This window comes from Actinia tenebrosa, unplaced genomic scaffold (assembly GCF_029948245.1).
Source record: "Actinia tenebrosa isolate PJP-AT-01 unplaced genomic scaffold, QUT_ActTen_1.0 PGA_scaffold8__29_contigs__length_14323225, whole genome shotgun sequence".
Taxonomy (NCBI): domain Eukaryota; kingdom Metazoa; phylum Cnidaria; class Anthozoa; order Actiniaria; family Actiniidae; genus Actinia; species Actinia tenebrosa.
The window spans coordinates 9,392,055-9,413,006 of record NW_028292585.1 but is presented as its reverse complement, the minus strand read 5'-3'; the positions used below and the strand labels follow the sequence as shown (position 1 = coordinate 9,413,006).

At 37.1% G+C, this 20,952-nt stretch overlaps 1 protein-coding gene across 1 annotated transcript; it reads left to right on the top strand.

The window, feature by feature from the left end:
* The first annotated feature begins 1,948 nt into the window (after positions 1-1,948).
* LOC116292710 (nuclear RNA export factor 1) lies at positions 1,949-19,061 on the top strand. The gene is made up of 24 exons (XM_031700062.2): positions 1,949-2,136; positions 2,747-2,975; positions 3,514-3,646; positions 3,896-3,979; positions 5,259-5,363; positions 6,039-6,161; positions 6,227-6,296; positions 6,388-6,476; positions 7,702-7,809; positions 8,396-8,511; positions 8,685-8,721; positions 8,816-8,884; positions 10,160-10,215; positions 11,811-11,871; positions 12,435-12,490; positions 13,281-13,342; positions 14,332-14,447; positions 15,141-15,183; positions 15,268-15,331; positions 15,574-15,631; positions 16,331-16,495; positions 17,039-17,100; positions 17,608-17,668; positions 18,345-19,061. The coding sequence occupies exons 1-24, from the start codon at positions 2,052-2,054 to the stop codon at positions 18,384-18,386; spliced, it is 2,094 nt and encodes a 697-aa protein (XP_031555922.1). The 5' UTR covers positions 1,949-2,051; the 3' UTR covers positions 18,387-19,061.
* The last annotated feature ends 1,891 nt before the right edge of the window (positions 19,062-20,952 follow it).

Here is a 20,952-nt window from a genome sequence, read left to right as displayed (position 1 = left end):
TTGGCAGGCACGCCAGAACACTTCGCCAGAGAGGGGTTTATGTAACGCAGGTCAGCTATGAAGTAGCGTGGGCATTAGCTTCAGTTTTACAGCCATCTGCTTATTAGATAAGCCTAATGAGCCTATGCTTCAACATGGTCAATGATGGTCAGTGATGTCTAATGATGGTCAATGATGTCTAATGATGGTGAATGATGGTCAATGATGGTGAATGATGGTGAATGATGGTGAATGATGGTGAATGATAGTGAATGATGGTGAATGATGTTTAATGATGGTGAATGATGGTGAATGATGGTGAATGATGGTCAATGATGGTCAATGGTGTCTAATGATGGTGAATGACGGTGAATGATGGTCAATGATGGTGAATGATGGTGAATGATGTCTTATGATGGTGAATGATGGTCAATGATGGTCAATGATGGTCAATGATGTCTAATGATGGTCAATGATGTCTAATGATGTCTAATGATGGTGAATGATGGTGAATGATGGTGAATGACGGTGAATGATGGTCAATGATGGTCAATGATGGTCAATGATGGTCAATAATGATCAATGATGGTCAGTGATGGTGAAGGATGTCTAATGATGGTGAATGATGGTGAATGATGGTGAATGATGGTGAATGATGGTGAATGATGTCTAATGATGGTGAATGATGTCTAATGATGGTGAATGATGGTGAATGATGGTGAATGATGGTGAATGATGGTGAATGATGTCTAATGATGGTCAATGATGGTCAATGATGGTCAATGATGTCTAATGACGGTGAATGATGTCTAATGATGGTGACTGATGGTGAATGATGGTCCATGATGGTCCATGATGGTGAATGATGATGAATGATGGTCAATGATGTCTAATGATGTCTAATGATGTCTAATGATGGTAAATGATGGTGAATGATGGTGAATGATGGTGAATGATGGTGAATGATGGTGAATAATGGTGAATGATGGTGAATGATGTCTAATGATGGTGAATGATGTCTAATGATGGTCAATGATGGTCAATGATGGTCAATGATGTGTAATGACGGTGAATGATGGTGAATGATGGTGAATGAAGGTGAATGATGTCTAATGATGGTGAATGATGGTGAATGATGGTGAATGATGTCTAATGACGGTGAATGATGTCTAATGATGTCTAATGATGGTGAATGACGGTGAATGATGGTGAATGATGGTGAATGATGTCTAATGACGGTGAATGATGTCTAATGATGTCTAATGATTGTGAATGATGTCTAATGATGGTGAATGATGGTGAAGGATGTCTAATGATGGTGAATGATGTCTAATGATGGTGAATGACGGTGAATGATGTCTAATGATGGTGAATGACGGTGAATGATGGTGAATGATAGTGAATGATGTCTAATGACGGTGAATGATGTCTAATGATGGTGAATGACGGTGAATGATGGGGAATGATGGTGAATGATGTCTAATGACGGTGAATGATGTCTAATGATGTCTAATGATGGTGAATGATGTCTAATGATGGTGAGTGATGGTCAATGATGGTCAATGATGTCTAATGATGGTGAATGATGGTGAATGAAGGTGAATGATGTCTAATGATGGTGAGTGATGGTGAATGATGGTGAATGATGGTGAATGATGTCTAATGACGGTGAATGATGTCTAATGATGGTGAATGATATCTAATGATGGTCAATGATGGTCAATGATGGTCAATGATGGTCAATGATGGTCAATGATGTCTAATGATGGTGAATGACGGTGAATGATGTCTTATGACGGTGACTGACAGGAATGAAGGGGAATGGTGGCGAATGATGGGGAATGACACCCAATGACAGCAAATGATGCCAAATCACATAAATACAAGAAAAGTATATAGTCCGAATTGGCAGTTTGGTGTATAGAGAACATGAACCGTGTATGTTCTATCAACTACGGCAAGCATGCGCAAACGTTTTTCTCTAGTGTCGCGAGGATTATTGTATAAATATTGTTCAACAGCGTCTTTTTCTCGGTTTTTATTTCCTTCCTCGTTACTTAGGACTTATTGAAATGGCAGGTCTGTTTGGGAAGGCAATGAAGGATGCCTCATTATCGGTAACGACCACAAGAGAAGGCTCTCGGACGTTCGATCAAGGTAAGAACAGTAATGTCTTCCGATTACGTTGTAAACTTATGTGGTTAGTTCTAAAAACCCGTTCTTTTTGATGATCTTATTCGTTCTATTTTGCTTACATTTAGTATGTGATATCCTGTGACTAAGTCTGATAGGTCTTGTTTGTTATTATTGGCAATAAAATGATTGCTTTGCACTTACAGTTTTGTCCTAGCCTTCAGCTGTAATAAAGTCATGTCTGTGGAGCAAATAACTTACACACATTTTCCTTTTACTTTAACAATAATTAATTTGTCAAAGCAAGTATTGTGTTTAAAAAAAGTTCACTCAGCTAACAAACACAGCAGTATACGATTTGGCTAATTTCATTTTTGGGAGAGAGGGTTTATGGATATAAAGCTGTACGTATATTGATGGGTTGCAAGCATTCCCAAGAGAGTTAAAAGACAAAAACATGGCGGCCATTGTGGTACCGTTAACAATGGATGCTAATGAGAAATCTTTTGTTAAATGGTCCCAACATGGCCGCGATGACATAACATGGAAACGAAGAATACGGTACAGCTGTATGTTAAACGTATGGGGCCCAGTTATATGTCTTTGACAAAGGACGATAATATATTTGTTACAGATAACCAAGATTCAAGCTCAAACTCTAATAGAGGAGGATATCGAGGCAGAAGTCAAGGAAGAGGTCAAAAGAGAGGTCGTGGTAGAGGAAACTACTGGAGGCCTAGGGGTAGAGGTGGTAGAGGAAGAGCCAATCCACAGAATCCCACACCAAGGTCATACCTGATTGATGAAGAAGATGATGAAAGCATGGGCGATGAAGAAGACAATGCCACATCTTTTTCAAGATAGTACGTTGTTTTTAAGAACCTTTGGATTTTTCTACATAAAATGTATCTAGACATAATATTATACATGTATGATCATGGATATTTGTTATGCAGAGAAATCTTGTTTTGTTGCTTATGTTATACAGCTGTATTCTCTATAAAAAATATCATTCTTGCTCTGCAATTGTTTTTTTTGATATCAAGACAGAAACAAAAAGTGCCCCCTAAATCCCCACTTTTATTTATATAATATTAATTATATAAGATATTTGAAATCAAATGCTTGCACTGATTGGCTGGCTACCATGTTTATATCATGTCCTAGACATGTTCGTGCAAAAATATTTTATAAAAACAATATAAAAAGTCTCTAGATTGGTACTGTAATATAAACACTCTGGAAGCTGGTAGCGTACAGAAACACACAGCTACAACTCTTTGTATTCCTAAGCTTGTTTCTCTCATGCTCTGCAGCTCCTAGCATGTTTACATCACAGTAGAGAGACATGTGCACATGTTTTATATTTCTTAAATATCAATATTTACTGTCTTAATACAGTACGCCATATGGAACAAGACCACCTTCAAGGCGTGGTTTTCAAAATGACAGAGGGAACAACAGGGGAACTGGTGGTATTAAACGATGGCTTGGAAATCAACCCCAAGGAAAATCAGACTGGTACAAAGTTGCTGTAAGTTCAATTAGTTTATCATTTCTATATCAATATCTTTTAAATAACATTTTACACAACAATTACTAAATCTAAATGTAAATGTTCATAGCCAACTGACATTTGATACACAACATTTGATCAGCCATAAGTCTTCTAGTTGTCAGCTGATGGCTTATAAATACCAAACAATGCAGCCTGTGAACGAGGCTCTCCAGGGATTTGGCAAAGGAGTTAGAAATGAGGAATGATTGTAGTTTTTTCATTTAGATTGTAAAAGGGAAGCAGCACGACAAAGATTGGTTACTCAGAAAACTACAAAATGCTTCAGAAGAAGCCTTTCAACCAGTTGAGGTAACACAACTAGCAAACATGTAGATCTTGGTTAAACTCACCATTAGTAGATGAGCTTGGTGTTAGGTGCTTGTTCGGTGGGATGAGAGGAGCCTGGCACATAAAATTGTGGTAACCATGGCAACCCTGTCACAACTCACCGTGCACCTGTCACACTGACGGTCTGGTCAGTGGAATACTTACCCATATATACCTACCATAGGGAGGGAGGGAGGGAAAGAACCAGATATAGCATTTAGAGTGTGGTTGCCAGAGGCTAGTGATAGCTAATATCGTAATGCAAACGATTGTTGGCCGAATTTAAGGTCAAGCTAGCGTGATCACATGGATAGCGTGCAATCGAGTTGACTCATTAGCAATAAATAGCGCTGATCAATATTGCGGTAATTACCAATCAAATAGCTCAGCCCTGCTAATGATCAAAAATAATGCTAGCATAGTGTTTAACGTATATAGGTGGCCATAGCAGGCAGGCAACAAATGGAAACAGCGGCTATCATAGACCATTCGCTGCAACACAAATGGAGTCTAACTTTGCATAAATTTCATTTAACCACATTTATAAGCTCAACTTAGTTATAACCCCCACTGGTTATACATATAAGCCCTCTAGTCTGCTAGCCCCCCCTGTTATACAATACAATACAATACAATAGACTTTATTAGGTTCCCCTAGGGGATCTAATTTAGGGATACCTAATTTACCATTGAACACATTAAAAAAAGTTAATCAAAAATTACAATTAAAATTTAATTGAGACTAAGAATGAACTAACACTATTGCTATATAATAGAAAATATAATGCCTGATAATAAGGATGAACTATTATAAAATACTATAAATTATATAAAAATAAATAAATGAATAAATCTGCAAGGTATTAAACTAACTACTAAGACAGTTGCGCAACAACACTGATAGAAGATTATGCTTAAATCAGTGTAAGTTCCATTTTAGGTTGACTTTAAAGCTAAAATAAATTACTTACTTGGAATTAAAAGAGAGGAGATGATAGCCCTTTGCAAGCAGTAAACTTACTGGCTACAAGCTTTACTTTTCAATGTAGAGAATGCATTAAGCTTTTGAGATTTACTACGTACATGTAATAGTCTTGTTACATCTATTGTTAAAAGTACATCTAGTATTATTTTAAAAGATTTTTTTGCTTTTCATATTGAATAGTTCCTCCATTACAAAGGAGAAACCTGTATTTATACCTGTATTCTTAACACGAGTAATACGTGTATTTAGATTTTTTTGCTTTTTCTTATTGAATAGTTCCATTACAAGGGAGACACTGCTATGTTTTTTGTAGAGGGTAGTAGTGCTGCAGATGCATTAAAAAAAGTCAGTCATCAAATAACTGTCAAAGATGGTTCCAAGGTATGTGAGAGAACAATGACTTCATCAGCTTGAGACTCTCTGCATCCATTACAGACCCCATATCATTCTCTCAAGAATAAGATGCTTTATTTGAGTTGTATCCATATTCATGTGTCTTCTCATGGGCAACCATTAATTAAATAAATGATACTCTTGGGAAGGACACATGGTTTGTAATAGGGAAAATGTACCAAATGATTAAGGTCTACAGCCAATAGGTCTATAAGCCTTTTTCACAATAACTTACAAATTTCTCGCACGTTGATTGGTTATTTTTTATCACCAATGAAAGGACAGACAGATAAAGCTGACATCAACAAGCGCACACTCTTTCCGTTGGTTGTTTTGATCAGTGAAAATGAGAAGTTTTTATCGTTTTTGTTATTGTAAAAAACAAATAGACACCAGTTTTTTATGTGTCTGTCCTCTTATTGACGATAAATTTCTCCAACACATCAAAGTAGTTTGTAGATCCACTCGGCTATGCCTTGTGGATCCACACTACTTTGTCAATGTTATGACACAATTTATTGTCAATAAGAGGACAGACACATAAAAAACTTATGTATATTTGTTAAATAGCCCTCAGAAAAAGATATTTTGGTGGGATGGGCAGGGTGGCATCTTACATCAATATTGGTTATGTAATTCATATTTTTTCAATGTCTATTTTAGTTGACCCTCACTGTTAGACAAAGTGAACGGCCATTTATGACAAATCATAGTGGTAAAGAAGGCAGTGCTTTTAGTGGAACTGATAGCTCACAATGGAATGCAGAAACAGAGCAAGCATTAAAGGTAAATATTTGATTGACAAATTTTTCTCATTGACTTGTAAGTAAATATCTTTCTCTTGTGACCAGGAATGTTTGAGCAATCGCTACAATATGGAAACAAAGACTATGGATTTATCTGATCTTTTTCATGATGAAGGTATGTATTTTGCATGAAATAGTGTCTTTTTTGTGATATTTTTTTACATTAATGTTTTATAATTTGTATCTCTGTCTTTTCTCTTACACAGTTTTAAAGGCTAATAATGTTCAAGGAAGTTTATATAGAGCTCCTGTGGCAAATGCAATCTTGAAACTTATTGGTGAAAATTGTCCTGATGTAAGTTAACTTGCTTGCAAATGTCCTTACATTACAACTACTATAACCGGAGTCAATTAGACAGCAAGAACCAATCAAATTGTAGAGTAAAAAGAATACATTCCAACTTTGGGTAGCGATCAGAAAGCAGCAGAAACAATTGCCTTTCAATGCATCTTTTTATTCCCACAAGCAAATGACAATGACTATCTAGTTGTTTACACTTAAGGTATTAGGATACGAAAAATGACGAATTGCTCGAAAAATTTTAAACTTTTATCTTTCATATGTTTGTGAAACTTCTTGCAATTTTTGATTGGAAAAGCCAAAATTTTAAGAAAAATCAAAATCGTGACTTTATCAAGACCGGAAATGTACCGTCACTTAATATATGCACATCTGTCATGCTCCTTTGTCATTGTAAAAAGATCCTGCATTGCGATCGTCCAGAACACCAGATAATTTGACAAGTGATGACAAAATGGAAGGCTCAAGGTGTTTTGGCCAACACCATCGTGGCTCCCTGCAGCTTCCAGCTCCAAACAAAGAAATGTGTTTTTCTCGAATCTTTTTTGCCGCCAAAACCTCAACTTCAAAAAGCTAAAAGTCCCTTGGATTTCATTCAATTTTAAAAAAAATTTGGAGAGTTTATAAAGTAACTCATGATCCAAAAAAGTGTGTCTCCGAATTTTGAAATTTAATTTCTTTCCAAAGTTATGACGCTTTTTACTCTAAACAACACTCCAAAAGCAATCGCTGAGCTTTGATCAAAAATAGCGAGAGATAGAAAACAGATATCAAAAATCTTGGACACCCTTTTTGAGCTTATTATCTCCTGAGTATGTTAAGCCATTTTTCGCAAACATAGCTTAAAATGTACGAGTCCATTAATGTTTTCATTGAGGCATGGTCAAATTTCGCTTTGAGGGCAATAATGTGAACAACAATAAAAAAAATGTATTTTGAAAATTTCTTCATAAACTATATTTACTCAGCTTTCAGAAAATGTATACTTTGTTTGTGTTATACTATAAAGCCAGCGCCTTATTTAAGTTTGTGCACATAGTGCTTGTAAACGTATAATACCTTAATCAGGGTCAAATTACAATATTATTCTTGGCAATCTTTGTTTCTGATTGGCTTCACTACCCAAAATTGGAATGCATCATTTTCATTTTGCACTGCAAGTAAGTGGGCTGCAATCTGTAATCATTCTTAATGAGATTTAATTCTTGTATTCTTCCAGATGCAAGGTTTGGATATGAGTGATAATCGCCTGTACAATCTTGAAGCAATGAAAGACTTGCCTACTTATGCACCCAGTATACAACATCTGAAGCTGTCCAACAACCAGGTAAGGAGTTGTTTAATTCTAATTGAAAAATAAAACATCTGTGTTTAATAAAACTAGTCTGTTCTCTGAGCTAGGGCTGCAGCATAGTATTGAACCAATCAGAACCAACATTAGCTATTCTGAGGTTGAGGAAAAACTGGGTTGAGTCTGCATTGCCATGCATACTTCCAAGAAAACATCTATTTTGCCCCTAAACAGTCCCACAATGCACTGCAAAGCCAACTTTACCCAGTTTTTCCCTCGACACTGGAATGGGATAACCTGTGCTAATGACTGCTTTCATGTAAAATGCTGCTGTAAGGGAAGATTGGCGGAATTGTGACAGGAATGGCTACTAATAACCTATGGTACCTTATAAAATGTGGGAATTACTAGCATTATACAAACATTATTAACCAGCCAGTAGGTCAGGAAAGAGAAAAAACTGTGCACCTGAGGTCTTGAATACATGTGTATATGTCAAGGTTCATTTTTAAGACTGAGCGAGCATAGGTTTTCCCTATCTCTGAGCTGATCAAGAGGAATGTGGGCTCTGGGTACGAGATTCCATAGTGCAATGCTTCACCTCCATTGATTTTATTTGTAGATGAGGAATATTGAAGAACTGGATAAACTCAAAGGACTTACTGGAGTAGTTACCCTTTTTCTGAATGGGAATCCATTCTGTGATAAATTTGAAGGCAAAGAATCAAGCTATATAAGGTTAGTTGAGTGAAATTATTATTCCCTAACAAAATAGATGTTATGATGTCACTTTGAAAACCTAGCATGTAGGTATGATGCTAGATTATATTCTCAGCAGCTTCTTCTAACCAGTAACTACAGTTAGAGAAAAGATAGTAGAATCTAATAAAATAAATGCTTTTACTTTTCAGTGCGGTTAGAAGCAGGTTTCCAAAAGTCTTAAATCTGGTATGCTAGACTTCAATTTTCTTAATCGACACACTTAAAATCCATTAAAATATAAAGCTTGTATTGCTGAAAAAGTATTGTTTTGTTTTGACAGGATGGTGTAGAGCATGCTCCTCCCATTGGGTTTGATTTGGCTACCACCACTGCTTTACCAAAAGTCCAGGTAAAGTTTGAAATCATGCTCTTTAGTTATTGATGTTTAGTGTTGAGTGTATGACGTCACATACTCCTATAAAAATTCGCAAAAATATGATACTTGTCATCCGAATATCAGGGAAAAACTTAACCAGTGATTATTAGACCTTTAAGGGTTATTCCAGTAAAGTTTCAGCAGAATTGAAATTTGGACGATTTATGTGCTAGTTCCCCTTTAAAAATGTGTTCCAGCTAGAACATGATTATGGTAAACACACCAAGTTTAGATTAGAGCATATTCATGCCACTGAAAGATGTTCTAATGACTGATTCTGATTATGAAAATTAAAATGGTCAACAATTTATTTGTATTTAGAGATTATGCAACACTTTTTCACTATACTGAAAACCTGTCATTTTGTCCAGCAACAACATATCAAAATTCTAACAACCTAATACTCTACTAACACCCTATCAACCTTCTACCAATGACCATGCAAAAAACTACAAGCATCCTTCCACCAACCTTCCAACACCCTTCCAATGCCTTTCTAACATAAATGTCTACCAAAAACCCTATAGCGTTGATTCTTTCCTAGCATCTACCTATGGATGCCTTACCAACACCATACCAATAGCCAAATGAAATCCAACCAATACCTTACCAATTTCTTACCTACGCCTTACCAACTCTCTCCCAACACCCCACTTATCAAAAATTGAGACCCCCCAATTACCAACACCATACCCACTCACCAATACCCCATCCACTAACCAACAACCTACCCACTCACCAACACCATACCCACTCACCAATACCCCACCCACTCACCAATACCCCACCCACTCACCAACACCCCACCCACTTACCAACGCCCAACCCACTTACCAACACCCCACTCACCAACACCCCACCCACTCACCAACATGTGACCAACCGACTTACCAACACCCCACCCACTTACCAACATCTCACCCAATTACCAACACTCCACCCAACTCACCAACACCCCACCTACTCACCAAAAATTACCCTACTCACCAATACCCCACCCACTCACCAACAATTATTACCCAACTCACGAACACCTCACCCACTCACCAACAATTACCCAACTCACCAACACCCCACCCACTCACCAATAATTACCCAACTCACCAACACCCTACCCAACTCACCAGCACCCCACCCACTCACCAACAGGTGCTCAACTCTCTTACCAACACCCCACCCACTTACCAACAACCTTCCCCCCTAAAAACATCCTGATTTTAAGAAAGTTTTTCTTGGATGTTTAAACAGGGGAGTTACCTGGTTGATCCAGAGATCAAGAAACTTCTTCTCAGTTTTCTAGAGCAGTACGTATTACAAGTGCATCCAATGCAAGTGCTACAAGTGAAGTGTGAAGCTTGTGACTAACTCATAAGTTAACAAGAGTAAATCAAAGCTGACTTGCTTTGATGCCAGCTCTCAGTCTTGTCAATCTTGTGTCATGGTCGTAACGTATTCTTAATGTTAATCGATGCTGTTTATCTTGTTCTTGTGATGTGGTCATATATATTTGATCTTATTTGATAAGATCTTCTTGTTATGTGCCATCTGTTAGTGATGCTTAAGGTGTCATGTTTGCATATATTTAAGTTCTTTTCCCCCCGTCATTTTAGTACAGAAATGTACATTGTTGTGGTGCAATGGTATATTTCTTTTGCTTCAAAATGTTGTTGATACCACAGTTTATAAGCCCAAACGTTCAACAATCAATTCGTTGTAAAAATATTTGAGACTATAAACCCTATCCTGGCTTAAACTAATAATTGAATCCTGATAGATTTTTACACTTGGTTTTGGTTTTGAAAAGGCTTTAACAACTTCCACCTTGCACTGTCAACCTGTTAAAATGAACTGTAATTCTTGATTAAGAGGTCCTATGAGCATAGGATATACTAAGAAGTATCCCTTACAAGAGGAAAATGTGGGTTTTGTATTTTGTTTTCTGATCTCCACTTCACTGTCACATGACTATCTCATTCTTCCTTTTCATTTTGCTGCATCAGAATCATTATGAATCACATGTTAAAAGAAGATGGTGCTGACATAACTGAATATGAGCATGTGAATGAGCCAAGAGCCACACGTATTTTGAGACAAAGCAATCAAAGAGCAGTGATAGCATGCAAACTTGCAAATGTACACTGTTGTTTTGGTGGGTCAGTCATGACAAAATAAGGGGTAGCACCCTAATGTGTGCCGAACCCCAGTCTGACTGTTTAAACCCTGTGACAGAGACATGTGGTATATTACTCTAGTCAAATAACCACACACTGCCCTGTCACTCAAAATTTATTTGCAAAACATTGCACTGAAAATGAATGAAAGCAACTGGGCTATTTTGTTGCTTGCTTCCCTGACTATCAAGACTAGAATGTTGCTATATTTTTCTTCGATTCATTTTGTCACATCGTCCATGTCAGCAACCCACATTTTCTTGTTTGTTATTTAGACATTTAATTGAACTTATCTTACTGTTAATTAGGATTTAAAAGGTTACATGCAGCTGGAAGTTGTCCTTGAATCATTCGCCTCAAAAAGCCTAAAACCATACGATATTCCTTTACCTTTTTGATAATTTTTTCTAAAATATAAATTTAAATGAGATGTTCTGATTGCAACCTTTGGGCTTTAATCACGTTGTCTCACAAGCACATTATTAATAATGTCATTTTACAGTAATAATGGTATCTTTGTAACTTATGAGCAGTCTACATGTATTGGCAGGTTGACTGTTGGCCAGTAACCAGTTTATTCATTAACTCATCCAGCAGTTGGCCGAGTGTTGATTGACATGTGCCTGCTGATCATTAAGTAAACAGTTTCTGTTTTAATATATTGTCAGTGGTAGTGCATGATATTATTCTTGTTATCAGTCGTACTTCCTCGCTGTGTTGTGTTTCAGATATTTCAGGATCTATGATTCAAATGACAGACAGCCCCTTCTAGAGGCATATCATGATCAGGTGCGTCAAATCTTATACAAGTCAGTAAATCATGTTTGGGTAGTAAACTTATCACCATGCCTCACGCACAAAATTGTGCAACTTAGACCTGTACAGTGAGTCAAAATATCAGTTGGAACAAGTGCATGGTGAGGTGGGCAAACTTAGCTGATCAAAATGAATTAAAACATGCACCATGTCATGACAATAGAACATCAGCAATAAGTTTTCAACTGTTACAAAATCATTTCAATTGGAAGAAGACAATCAAAGTGCTGGCTCGGCAAATATTGTGTGACTGAGAAAATCTAATGGCATAGTTTGTTGTGATTTAACTATGACAATGTTATGTCCAATCACTATGATTGGATGAGCAATAGTCATGTAGAATAAACTCTACTACAAATTACAGATTAGTAGAGCATAGTATGGTATGGTGCTGTGCAGATTTGTGTGGTTAAACTATGCACTATGACCATTAAATGGTATTTGTGTTACAGGAAATAGAATAACCCATTAGTCTCTGATTCATTCTCATTCCCATCCATCCATTCATTTGTTTATTAATTTTTGCTTATTACCAGGCAATTTTTTCCATGAGTGTCAACCCAGGATCATTTAATAGAGAAAAAGGACCAAGGTTTGTATTGCATTTTTTTACTCTCACTCATCATACCCTTAACACTATAATAGACACACACACATGTTATTTACCAGCCAGGAGATCTGGATAGGGATAAACTTTGCTTGAGGTCTTGAATATACAGACCAATGCCTTAAGGCTGGGGTAGGTTTTCAAAACTGAGGGCACAGTTTTTTCCTAAGCCTTACGTCAGGATACTGGACTGCAGGCAGGGATAAAAAATACTGCCTGCTTGTGCCGCTACAGTCAACTCTCGTTACAGCGGACACCTTCGGGACCCTCACTTCATGCCCATAATAGCAAGCGTCCGTAATAACGAAAATTATTTACGGTCATTTCTTTGTCAGTAATTTTGTCGGGGATTTTTCTTCTGTCCGTAATAGCAAGGAGTCCGTAATATCGGGGTGTCTGCAAGGTGAGAGTTGACTGTACTCAAATGGCAGGATTTTTAGGATACTGGACTGGAAAAAAGAATGACTATACTTGCAATTGAAAAAACTCCCACCCCCCTTCCTCCTTACCCCCTCCCCAACCCATCTCATGATGAAGTCACATGCAATGTTAAGAGTGTAGACACACTTTTTGCAACCAACACACTTACAGCATTGAATCGAACTTTGCAACCACTTGTATGCAGTTGATATTTTTGTACTATGAATATTGCTGAAATCATATGTCAAAATCTTTAAGGGATGACAATGAAACAATAAGATTATTAATAATCAAATGAGTATAAATTGGTCAAATAAATTGGTCTTAAAGTTTATTTTTGTTTCCCTCTCGGCAGAGGACCTTCATTGGGGGAGTACATGAAAAGCAGCAGAAATATGATCAGAAGAAAGGAGCAAGGTATTGATTTCTCATATTGTTTCTCTTGCTACTTTTCAATAGGACCATTGCCTCATACAGTCTTATGATGATTACCACATCAATAGCGAATTATTTCAGTCCAAGGTCCCTTGGGAAGGCTCTCCTGGTTTGCATACAAGCATGAAAATTGCTTAATATCTTGAGATTCTTTTCACTAGGAAAAGTAGCATTTTGAAAATGTTTGAAAATGCATTTTGAAAATGTCATTACCTTAATTAAATCCAGCAAATATCAATAGAAACCCAATTTTTTTCAATCAGTAACAAAGGGCCTAGTATGTAATATATCAGTATAAGGAGTATATTGTATGTTTTGGCTATATTCTGTTTATAGGGAATCCTATTAAAATTGGTAGTAATGACGCAGGGGGACTCATTCTTGAGCTGAACCTCCTGAATCTGCCTGTTTTTTTTGTTAGAGGAAAACGAAGAGGAAGAATAGGAATTGAATGGGAATTTCAATTTCAATTATTCTGTTCTTATAAATGGATATAAAAGTAATTTTCACTAGTATATTTGTGGAAGGGAGATATGGAAAGTAGAAACCTTATGAATATATAGCATTTTTACAGCTGCCTGGAGAAATCACTTGGTAAAAGCATCAGACTTTCGTGTGGGAGGTCGTGGTTGGAGTCACGGCTAGACCAACACTCAGGGTCTTAAAATAATGGAGTTAAAGTTGCTTTCTTTGTAATTAAATCTTGTAATAGTTAGACTTTCAAGTGGCTAGGACGACCACTTTAAATGGCAGTCCCATCTCTCCACACTTCCTCATTACTAACCAATATCGGAGGGACGTAAAAAAACCAGTGAGGACGTAAAGAAAACCTGGCAGTGACCACCCTCATTACCTACACCTTATACTAATCTCTCATGATTGTAAGCGCCTTTGATTATATCAATATATAAAGGTCACTAAATAAATAATAAATTATCATCATTTGTTTTTATGTTTTGTTTTGTTTTCAGATGTTAGAGCATCTCTAATTAAACATAATCGTCTATCAGTTGTGGCCATGTTGAACGAACTACCACCAACTACCCATGAGCTTTCTTCTTTCGTTGTTGATGTCAGCTTGGCTATTGTAAGTTATGTATGCAATATGAGCAACTTATACAGATCATACATGAATATTGTATATTGCTCATCAAAAATAAAAGTGTGTAATTTAATGTTCTACTGTAATATTTGAAATGGACCAAATCCACTTGGGCGTAATGTTTTGCCCATTTCAGACCATGGGTCATTCTCTTGAGAATAAGATTCTTTGCTTGAGTTGTATCCATACTCTATATTCTTCGATTACACTTTACGTCATCGCGGCCATGTTGGTGCTATTTAACAAAAGATTTCTCATTAACATCCATTGTTAACAGCACCATAATGGCCACCATGCTTTTGTCTTTTAATTCTCTTGGGAATGCTAGCAAAGCATTAATTCATGAATGTGTTTTTCCATGAACAATCAATAAACAAAGAAATGATACTCTAGGGAATGAAATGGAAAACAGTGGATTAGGTTTATTGGAGTGAATTTGACTGAGAAAATTTATGTTAAAGTCAAATGCAAATGAGTATGATTCTGTATCCTAATTTCATTGCTATGTGCTGATCAAGGTAACAGTTGCAACAGGGAAATCCTGCAATAGATTGCCAACAATCAAACAAATCGTTCAGTACCTTTTCATACTCTGGTTCCCTGCAGTATATTGCCCAATTTCCCTGTCGTGATTACACAGTGGTTACAGGCTTTATAACTCCTATTATCTTATTTCAGCCAACTTGTCTTCATTTTTCCATTCGTGGATTTTTCATGGAAGGTTAGTATTCGTCATTCAAGTGAATGTTAGCAGTGATAGTTCATTCAATGACTCACTATTATGGTAAATCTCTTATTCCTTTAGGAAACAAGACAATGAGATCATTCACAAGAGTCTTCGTAGCACTTCCTGCAGCTGGTGGAAAGTCGTAAGTGTTAAATAGTTTTATGTTATTTCATATAGTGTTACGGTTTATGTTATATATATTTATCATTTGTTTTAGAAGCCTAGTGAAACACATTCTTATAGTAATCTAGGTATTCTCAGCAAGGATTATTAATGCTACAAACTTTGAAGACAATTCATGGATATCATAAAGGATGGAAGCAGCTGCAATTATAATTTTTAATGTCATGTTGATATTAATTAACTGTGCTCATTTCTTGAAAGGTTGAAAATAGTCAATGATGAATTACATGTAAGAGGCCCCGCGTTACCACAAATTCAGGTGAGAAGATCCAATGTTTCTACCTCTGCATTACTACTGCATGTGATAATCTACATCTCCTTAACATTCATTCAATCCCTGCTCATACAGCAGCCTTGTTGACTGGAACAATAGGTTTTTCCCATGCGTAGCCTCACATCCAAGTGCTTGGTAATGAATTTATGCAGTTTAAACAAAGGTTTTTATTCCCATGAGAATAAACACGGCTGCCGCTTTATTAAGGGCGCCCATGGCAGTGCTGCTTCCAAGATATTGAAAAGGAAAGGCAGTTTTATCCTCCTTGGATACAACTATGCAAATACTTAACAAATAACCAAACGAAATTCTAAGATTTAGGGTATCAATCAATTGGAGCTTAGTTTGATCTTAAATAATGTCCTTAGGTTCGGTTAACATGGTACCTGATAAATTTTTAACCATTCAAAAATTAGACTAGTGCATACCATTTATATGGAACTGTCCCTTTAATTGATTAAAACGTACATTCTATTTACACAAAGATAATGTTTTTAAAAGGGGAAAAATTTGTCAAAAACATAACCTTAGGTTCCTGAGGGGTGGGGCATGTCCCTCCCACACCCCTAGCTCATTACCACCATCGTGTATGAAAATCTTCTCCCATAAATTGTTATCTTATTCGATAACCATACCTGCAAATGCAACTTCATTTGTTTAATCTTTGAATTCTTTTAATCGAAGGCATTTAAGAAACAGCAAGAATCCATCACAGCAACTTCAACATTACAAGTTCCTGCTGCAGTACCAACTATACCAACAACTTTACCAACCATAGTAACTGTGCCAACCCTTACACCTTCCACGTCACTAACCACCTTACCTATCCCGTCTGGACTAACACCAGAGGTATGTCATACTTGGTAGTATACTATGCACCTTACCTATCCCATCTGGACTAACACCAGAGGTATACTGTGTAGCATACTATGCACCTTATCTATCCCATCTGGACTAACACCAGAGGCATACTGTGTAGTATACTATGCACCTTACCTATCCCATCTGGACTAACACCAGAGGTATACTGTGTAGTATACTATGCACCTTATCTATCCCATCTGGACTAACACCAGAGGCATACTGTGTAGTATACTATGCACCTTACCTATCCCATCTGGACTAACACCAGAGGTATGTCATACTGTGTAGTATACCATGCACCTTACCTATCCCATCTGGACTAACACCAGAGGTATGTCATACTGTGTAGTATACTATGCACCTTACCTATCCCATCTGGACTAACACCAGAGGTATGTCATACTGTGTAGTATACCATGCACCTTACCTATCCCATTTGGACTAATGCTCTTGTTGGTCCTATCGATACTGAAAGACATCTATGTTTCAAGAGCGCTTCTTACTAAAGCACATTTGTTTTCTACGCAGCAACAGCAAATGATATTACAGTTTAGCAGGGAATCAAGAATGAATGCTGAATGGTCTAAAAAGTGAGTAAACTTTCTGGACATCTGACGAAGCAGGACATTTTGGAAATTTCGACGAAACATCTTCTTTATTGCTTTCTTTTATTATATCGCGTTAAGTGTTTTTTTTTTTCACACTGAGATAGTTAGTAGACTAATAGACCTCCTCGGCTCGGTTGCGCTCGGGTGTAATGTTAATCTTATTCTCAAGGAAATGACACTTGTTCTGAAATGGGAAAACATTACGCCCGAGCCGAGGAGATCTATAAGAGATTATTATACACTAACTACTAGAAACTTATTCACGGTCTGGGGAAAATCACTTTATTTAAACGAAATTTTTCCCAACTTTCACAATCAGTGAGGAGGAAATTCGAGTGGTAAACGTAAACAACCATTTTGCAACACTGAACAACTTACGACCTACGGTACTGACGTACCGTATAATGTCGAAAAATAGCTTTCTGTTGCTTTTATGCGAGTAATAAACGAAATGTTTCTAATTTCATTTGTTTTTGTTGTGTGTTTCAGGTGTCTTGCTGACAATGGTTGGGATTACCAAAAGTCTGCAGAGTGCTTTACCTCATTGAATGTAAGAAAAATACCATACGAATGCTATCATATAAATTTTTAAAGCATTTTTAGCGAAGCAGAAATACTAGTCAAAGGGTCAGAAATAAAAAAAGATTTCTTATTTAAATGAAAATCTTTTCATTACGCCGGCTTAGGCTGAATAGTGGCGGGACTGAGGATGCTCTGGGAAATCCCCCCTTGAGGGCGCGAAGATACTCCACCAGAGAGTGAGGATATAGTGTTACTTAAAAAAGAATTTTGACGAAACGATATAATAAGAATAAATAATACCAGACAAATCTTCCTTTCACGATCTACAATTGTAGATCTACAATTGTAATTGTGGCTATCAAAAATGGCGGGAAAGCTCCTTCAAAGATGCCATGAAAAATCCCCGCGAAGTTTGACGGTGAAACGGAGTAATAACGTATTACTCATTACTAACAAAGAAAAAAAAACCGGCTAAGATTCTCTTAAGGGGGTTAGGATAAAAGCTATTCCTTAATGTACTTGTTATCAGATTCAACTAGAGGCGGGAAAACCTATGCGGCGTCTGATAAGGCAATTGAAATCTTTCCATTTACCGCTGTGTTTGCCTCAAGCGCACACTCCACTGTCAATTTGAGGCTTGGGTGGTTTTAATGTTAGATTATAATTAACAATACGATTAAAGATTTGATCGGTTTTGCTTGTAGAATCAAGGACTAATTCCTCCTGGTGCTTTTATCAAGACATAGCCTGGTAGTATAAACACACTACAAGCCAGACTCCATGAGGCAAAGTGATAAAAAAAATACATGCAAGAATGGTGAACCTATCTTCAACTCTACGCTTCGTAAACTTATTCATCCAAGAATTATTTTAGTTGTTTTAATTATTTATTTTAAACCCAGTTGGCCACATTTTATGAAAAAAAACCTGATTATATTTGATTTGGTATTGAAAGACAAAGAATTTTAGGAAAGCTATCTAAATCTGATGAAATAAAAAGGGTTTAATAAAGCCTGATAAGTTTAAGAAAAAAAAGAACACAGGTTTGCTTGCCCTTTAAAACCCGCATTATCTTCAAGCATTGTGCTTGGATGAGATAGATTTTGATTGGTTCTCAGTGAGGGGGGGCCATCTTGCAGGCAGGATCAAATCCTGGCTGCATATCGCGGCACTTGGAATATAGTTTTGTGCAAGCTTTTCCTATTCCCTTGAAGAGAAGCGGCAAGAATGACCTCAGGCCAAAGCCGGATTAGTCTCTGGTATAAAGGATGAGGCGCAAGTGAACACATTTGGCGTTATGAGCTACAGTTATAGTGAATGATAATCGTTAAGATGGTTTTTGAGACGTTTGTATGTTATATCATAGTTAATATGATTATATATATATATACAACAATACTCAAATAAATAACTCTGATCTATTTCTTTTGTTGTTGCTGTCTATTCATAATAAAGGGACACTACCATGGGCACCTATTGTGGAATGGATGTGTCTTAGGGCGTTTTCATGGAGATAAGTTCTCTCTGGTACCACGGAGATCTTCATACCCTCAAGCCAACGAGACCGAGCTATATACAGTGTTTTCACGTGACGTCACAGGTGCCATGTTGGTTTACCAAAACAATAAATTTCCCATCCTCCGGGAATTGAACTCTATTTTAATGCAAATACTGTGCAGAAAGTTTCTATTGTTTGGTATACCAACAACATGGCTGCCTTCTCACGTGAGTGAAAACGCTCTATACCCTGTTGTCGGTGCATTCTTTCCTGTTCTCATGGATCATCCATGAGAATGCATATAGGGACCGGTCTATCATTAGAGAGGGGGATGGGCTGGTGCGAATGGGGAGGGGGCCATACCTTTTTGTTCAACCAAAAATGAGGGGTGCATGAAATTATGCAAACATTCTTGGGGGTTCATGCGTAATACAAAAATAACCGATAATATCGAATATCAAACTGGTAAAAGAAGGAAGAGAGAGATATCTAGTAGAGCTAGTATATAGTAGATGTCTAATAGAAGCAAATAGACATACTCTAGTAAGGTATCTAGTGAATGATATATATCCGATAGTATCTATTGATAACTATCGGATATTTGATATTCCGTCGATACTACGCCTAACTCCTACTTTTGCGACGTTGCATGCATTTGACTTTATCTTGCAACGTTGCAGGCGATGTCGCATCGTGTGTCCGCAAATGTCTGACTCCGTCTTCAAATGTCTCACTCTGGAGTGTGTTTTCAAATGTAAGAGTTTTCGATGTAAACGCTCAGCATTTTCGAATGTTTGAGGAATAAAAAAATAGTCCCAAATAAAAACTGGAACGCATAATTAGTTAATGAATCATGATAGAAATGGATAGTTTTTAAATGAAGCTAGTTTTATTTTTGGAACAGGGTTTCCAATTTTTCTTTTTGTTGTTTTCGAAAACTAGCCTTCCAATAAAAGGTGAATCGGAATCGTCATTTTTGAATTAAGTTATATCTATTAAAAGCGACACGTAGTCGCCAAGTAGCCGGGACACAGGGACGAATCATTCTATTTAATCTTATTTCCATAAGTATCTACTTAAAAAAACTTTAAAATTATACAATTTAGGATTACTAGTATTACACACTTGGCGTAATTTTCATCTAGGCCCTCAACAAACAACTCTACTCATATACGACAAGTCCGGGGATCAAACTCGGGTCTCACTAGAGAGGCGAGCGTTTTGACCGCTACGCCACACGTGCTTTCCTTTTAGAAAAGGGGCAAGTACTCTTTCGTACATTAATAGAAAATGAGCTCGAAGCTTAACGTAATATTTCATAGCTCGAATACTCAAATATCCATGGCCATCTCCATGAAACTAATATAACCGGCTGTCGCCAGCCGGCTTCGTCGGTTAACTAATGCACACTTATTTTCGGCTCTTCTAGATCTTTGATTAGTTTTATTCATATAGGTATAGGAAACTAGGTTAATCACTTCAGACACTAAGAGGAGGCAATGTCCGACGAAAAACCCGCTTACAAGAACAGAGTCAGTAGTAATCCCCAGTGTGGTAGCGAGTACCAGAGATCGGCGCGTACACGCGTACGCGAAAACTCCCGCCAGATCCACAGCAAGCCCAAAAATAGGGGGGGGGGGGGAGAAAATTTACGATCTTCTATAGTCAAACGTTCTTAGGGGTGTTACCCCCCTTTCCGTCCCCCTCACTGCGCCCCTGATAACGCGCTAAAAATGGTGTATTATGACTGTTCTATCTGCATGATATTTTTTTTCTGCAAATTTTTTTAGCTAACAAAATAATTTTTTTAATTA